Source organism: Rhincodon typus, chromosome 7 (genome assembly GCF_021869965.1).
Source record: "Rhincodon typus isolate 14 chromosome 7, sRhiTyp1.1, whole genome shotgun sequence".
Taxonomy (NCBI): Eukaryota; Metazoa; Chordata; class Chondrichthyes; order Orectolobiformes; family Rhincodontidae; genus Rhincodon; species Rhincodon typus.
This window is the reverse complement of record NC_063338.1, coordinates 96890261-96896006: the sequence shown is the minus strand read 5'-3', so window position 1 is coordinate 96896006 and position 5746 is coordinate 96890261. Positions and strand designations below refer to the sequence as shown.

The 5746-nt window shown below is 44.9% G+C and overlaps 1 protein-coding gene across 1 annotated transcript in view; it reads left to right on the top strand.

The window, feature by feature from the left end:
• LOC109935308 (FYVE and coiled-coil domain-containing protein 1-like) overlaps window positions 1–5746 on the top strand; it is a 40732-nt gene that overhangs the window by 29789 nt on the left and 5197 nt on the right. The window contains exon 7 of the mRNA XM_048599286.1: window positions 5385–5528. Coding sequence (XP_048455243.1) covers window positions 5385–5528 — 144 coding nt within the window. The remainder of the gene's footprint in view (window positions 1–5384; window positions 5529–5746) is intronic.

Here is a 5746-nt window from a genome sequence, read left to right as displayed (position 1 = left end):
AGACCCTTCATCAGAAGGGTCTAGGCCCGAAACGTCAGCCTCTCTGCTCCTATGATGCTGCTTGGCCTGCTGTATTCATCCAGCCCTGCACCTTGTTGTTTAGGGTATAACCCTTCTTCAGGAAGGCCTGGCTTGCTGTGTTCTTCTAGCCTCCTGTTTGTCTACCTAGTGAAAAAGGCATTTGGTATATTTGCCTTTATTGGTTACTGCATTGAGTATAGGAGTTGGGACATCATGTTGTGCCTGTACAGGACATTGGTCCAGCCACTTTTGGAATACTGCATTCAATTCTGGTCTCCCTCCTACAGGAAAAATGTTGTGAAACTTGAAAGTGTTCAGAAAAGATTTACAAGGATGTTACCAGGGTTGGAGAGTTTGAGTTACAGGGAGAGGCTGAATAGGCTGGGGCTATTTTCCCTGGAGCATCAGAAGCTCAGGGGTGACGTTATAGAGGTTTATGAAATCATGAGGGGCATGGATAGGGTAAATAGACAAGGTCTTTTCCCCAGGACAGTGAGTCCAAAACTAGAGGGACCTAAGGGGCAACTTTTTCACGCAGAGGGTGGTGCGTGAATGGAATGAGCTGCCAGAAGGAGTGGTAGAGGCTGGTACAATTACAACATTTAAAGGGCATCTGGATGGGTATATGAATAAGAAGGGTGTAGAGGGATATTGCCCAAATGCTGGCAAATGGGATTTATCTGGGATATCTGGTTAGCATGGACGAGTTGGACCAAAGGGTCTGTTTCCATGCTGTATATCTCTATGACTCTATGAGACATTAAGGATATGAGTGCCTCAACATTCTCAATGAGGTCTAAGTTGTCCTGTTTCGTTCTCTTTGATGGCATCATAAACAGTGTGCCTGCGGTCATATGGTGCCACCCCTGTATATACTTGTTCATGGAATCATTCCTCGTGAGCCTTAATTTTAAATTTAATCCCAGTTGGATTCTGAGCGGCATCTTGACAATTTTGTGCATGTTCAGAAGAATGACCAATGGTTTAGGGTCAGTTTAAATTTTGACACATAATACCATGACAATCTGGGCATTTTTCACATTCGAAAGATTAGAGAAATTGGCCTTATTCTCCTATGAGCAGAGAAGATTAAGAGGTGACCTTATTGAGGTCAAAATTATGAACAGTATTGACAGGGTAAGAAGGATATTCTGTTACCACTAGTTGTTATGTCAGTAACTAAGGTCACAATTTCACAACTGTCAGCAAGAGAGCTAGGAGTGAGACAAGGAGAAATTCTGTTATTTGGAGAGCTGTTCGGATTTGCAACGCACTGCCTGTGAGATTGTTGGAGGCAAATTCCACAGGAGATTTCAAAAGGGAGCTGGGTATATATTTGGAGATAGTGGGAACTGCCGATGCTGGAAAATCTGAGATAACAAGGTGTAGAGCTGGATGAACACAGCAGGCCAAGCAGCATCAGAGGAGCAGGAAGACTGACATTTCGGGAAAGGGTCCAGACCCGAAACGTCAGCCTTCCTGCTCCTCTGATGCTGCTTGGCCTGCTGTGTTCGTCCAGCTCTACACCTTGTTTTCTGGGTACATATTTGAAAGTGATTTAAGTTAGAGGGATATGGAGGTAGAGCTGGAGAGTGAGACTAACTGGGCAGCTCTTTCGGGACCCAGTACAGTCACAATTGGTTGAATGGCCTCCTTCTGTGCTGTGAAATTCTATGAATCTGTGCCCAAATTACTGCCAATGCTCCATTTTCCATTCTGGGCTGCACTGCTGTGTCTGTGTTAAGTGCTATAGACAGTAGAATGGTCTACACTTGCTGTTTTTCTGCACTGAGCTAGGTCTCCCATGCTCCTGTGGGCAATTCATCTGCTGTTGGGATAAGGGTGGATCGTGCCTTGTTACAATTTATCATGAGAATAGGAATTGTCCAGCTGCTGCAAGGCAAGCAACATTGCCAACCCTGCCCTCAAAAACTGTCTCAAGAACTTAAACAGAAATTGCTGGGAAAAGCAGAGCAGATCTGGCAGCATCTGTGAGAGAAATCAAAGTTAAAGTTCTGAGTTCTGAGAAAGGATCACGGAAGGATCACTGTACCAAGGAATCTTTGAGTTTCTGTGATCTTTGTGGGTGATGGAAAATTCTCTTAAAGCATTTCTTTTCCAGGTCAGCAATGATTCCAGTGTCTTGAATGATACATTCAAGAATCATTGGTTTGATGAAATCTCATTTCTCATTAAGCATTAAGCCTGTGTACTGTTGGGAACCCTCTGACCCTTTTGGTCATGTTCCGTTTTGAATCAATGTGTCAGTCATCATCCAGGTAGCATTTACACCGTCAATGTCTTCTAATCTGTTGGATATCATTCTTTGAAAGATTTGGAGTTTCCCAAAGGCAATCTGTTTAAAGAATAGCTTCAGATAGATATTATAAATACCATCAGAAGCCTAGAGTCTTCATCCATGGTTGTTGCCAGAATCTATTGTTAGCACCCAGTTCAGTAAATGCAGTGTTCCTGGCCCATGCTGCTAGATTTTCAATCTCAGGCCACTGGGTGAATCTTGTGTTCCATTGCTTTATCTAACGGAGTTAAATCTACACAGATTCTTGTGGAGCCCTTGGGACTGAAACCATACCTGTATGCCTTCTTCCTGTCACAATGTCCAGGGAGACAACCCTTGCTGTGTCATCTCGTGGGACAGTGTGAAATTTCTTCTTTAATTTTCCCCAATCCCGAGGCCAGCACAAAGGACTCATATTCAAAATTCATTCATGTGTTATGAATCAGTAATTTCAAGTCAATCTCAGCATGCCTTTTGTAAAAGAGGACATTCCTGCTTCTGAATGATATTGAGACGTTCAAAGCTTTCTTGTTTTTTGAGTCTCACAGAGCAATCACATAGTGGAAGGTCAGAGGGCACAGTGAATCCATGACAAGTGGTGAGATTAGAAGGATTGGAGTTGGAAGGAGGGGTCTGGGAACAGTGGTACCTGGTGGTTGTTGGAACATTTGTTCCTTAACACCTGAAAGGAAGAGAAAAAGTTCCTTGTGAAGGTTTCAAATAAGATGAAGAGTGAAATGGAACTAGAGACCGGTACAGTTTTGAGCCAATGTGAGGTAGTGCTGATGGCCAGAGAGGTCAATGGGTGTGCATGTGGAAGTACAGGGCATTGAGTGTGAATCTCAGGAGACTGCAAGAACGACTGTCCCAGGAACTTCGTGTGTCTCAGTGATACCTGTGATCTTTGTATTCAGATATCCACACCTTAATGAATTTTGGGCACAACATGATGTTGATCTCTTCTTCTGTCGCTTTCACCTCCATGCCCACTTCTTTGGACAAGAGTCCTCTACCCACTCCACAGTCACTTTCACCTGTCTCCTATACTCTCCCCCAACTTGGAAACTCGTACCTGCATTTGATGTCTTCTTTGAGAGCTGTTGATGTGACCTCAGCTACCTTAATTTGTCTGCTTGCCTTACTCATGCTAACCTGACCCCGTTGGAATTTTGGGTACTCCATTCTCTCAAGTCTAACCCGGATTTGGTTATCTGCTGATAAGGGCAAACATCCCAAACCCTGGTACTGGGCAGGCAATGCAGTAGCCTGGACCCTTGCTGTTTGCTGCAGATATAGGCCCCTGACAATAATATGACCTAAAATTACTACCTCCCTTGTTCCCCCTCCCACTTGAATAGCTTCCTATACCACAATGCCATGGTCATTCTTCATTGCTTTTCTGTTGACACCATGTTTTGTCATATAGATGGGGGTCCATTCTCAGACTAGTTAGTTCACTGTTATGAGTCCCTGGTCCTTTATGAAGGCATTCTCTGGTTACAGCGAGAGATAGACACACTGGGTCTGTCCCAGGAGGGTCTCCATTCCAGGTCCCTCTACCGAATGACGAGCCTCTGACCTGATTGTTACATCACTGTGCGTTGCCGATGTGATCCTCATCAATATGAAAGTCAAACTTTGACCAAATCAATAGAACCTGTAGCAAGATGGTCAGGAACCAGAGGGAAAAACCAATTTAAGAGAAACAGTAGAAAAGTCTGATGTGGATGAGAAGCATTTTTTTGTTATTAATGGGATGAGGGCATCACTGGCTAGGCAGCATTTATTGTCCATCCCTAATTACCCAGAGGGCAGTTCAGAGTCAGCCATGTTGCTGAGGTTCTGGAGTCACATGTAGACCAGACCAGGTAAGGATGGCAGTTTCCTTCCCTAAAGGACATTTGTGACCCAGATGGGTTTTTTGACAATCGACAATAGATTCATGGTCATCAATAGATTCTCAATTCCAGATATTTTATTGAATGCAAATTCCACCATCTGCCGTGGTGGGATTTAAACCCGGGTCCCCAGAACATTATCTGGGTCTCTGGATTAACAGTCCAGCGATAAAACCACGAGGCCATTGCCTCCCCCCAGTGAGTTGCTGTGATCTGGAATGCACTGCCTGAAAGGGTGGTGAAGCAGATTCAACAGGAACTTTCAAAAGGGAAACAGATAAATGCATGAAAATAAAAATCAGCAGCATAAAGGATGAAAGGTTTGATGACCAGAGGGTACAGCTTTAGGTAATTGGCAAAAGAAGCAATCACGACAGTGAGTGGTCAGGATCTGCGATAAACTGACTGAGAGTGTGATGGAATTCTCTCCACTTACCTGGATGAGCGCAAGAAGCTTCACACCATCCAGGATAAAATATTTGGCTTGTTGGCACCCGACCCGAAAGCTTCAATTCTCACTTCCTGAAGGTACTGACTCAGTAGCAGCAGCGTGTACCATTTACAAGATGCACTGCAGTAACTCACCAAGGCTCCTTAGACAGCACCTTCCAAACCCAGGACCACTTCCAGCTAGAAGGACAAGGGCAGCAGATACATGGGAACACCACCCCCTGCAAGTTCCCCTCCAAGCCACTCACTCTACTGACTTGAAAATATATCTCCACTCTCTGGGTTAAAATCCTGAAACTCCCTGACAGTCACAATCCCCGCACCCTGGTGACTGTGCATAAAGACAGTTCATCACCACTTTCTCCAGAGAAATTAAGGATGGACAATAATGACAGAAGCACCTACACATCATGAAAAGTAATTCAATAATTGGACAGTTCTTTCAAAACGTTAGCACAGCCACACTGGGCTGAATGGCGTCCTTCAACACTGTAGGAGTTTATGGTGTGGGAGCTGGGATTGGCCTCAATATGCTCTGGGCACTGTACTTTGCATTATAACTGTCTGGTGAAGATTTCCAGACAGGCTGTCTCAGATGAATGAGATTCTAATGTGTGAGGAGCCCTCTGACAGGCTAGCTGCATTGTCTTCCACAAACTGTCTTGACCCATCACATCATTTCTTTGACACACACTGCGTTGATTGCTCCCTTACAGTGACTGGTATTATGCGCGGAGCCCATTCCTGTCAGACAGGCTCCGCTCTGACATCGTGGACAAGTTATACTCCCTGAATGAAATAAACTTCGATCTGGATTTGGAGGGTGTCAACTTGGACACAGCCTGGCCGTTGGGCAAATGGTAAGGAGGCAGATCGAACTGACTTATAATGGTTGTAGGTACATGCCTGTTCATGGAAATCTAACTGGGGTATAGTCCCACACTCACTGACTCTCACTGGGGTACAGTCCCACACTCACTGACTCTCACTGGGGTACGGTCCCACAAACACTGACTCTCACTGGCGTACGGTCCCACACACACTGACTCTCACTGGGGTACACTCCCACACACACTGA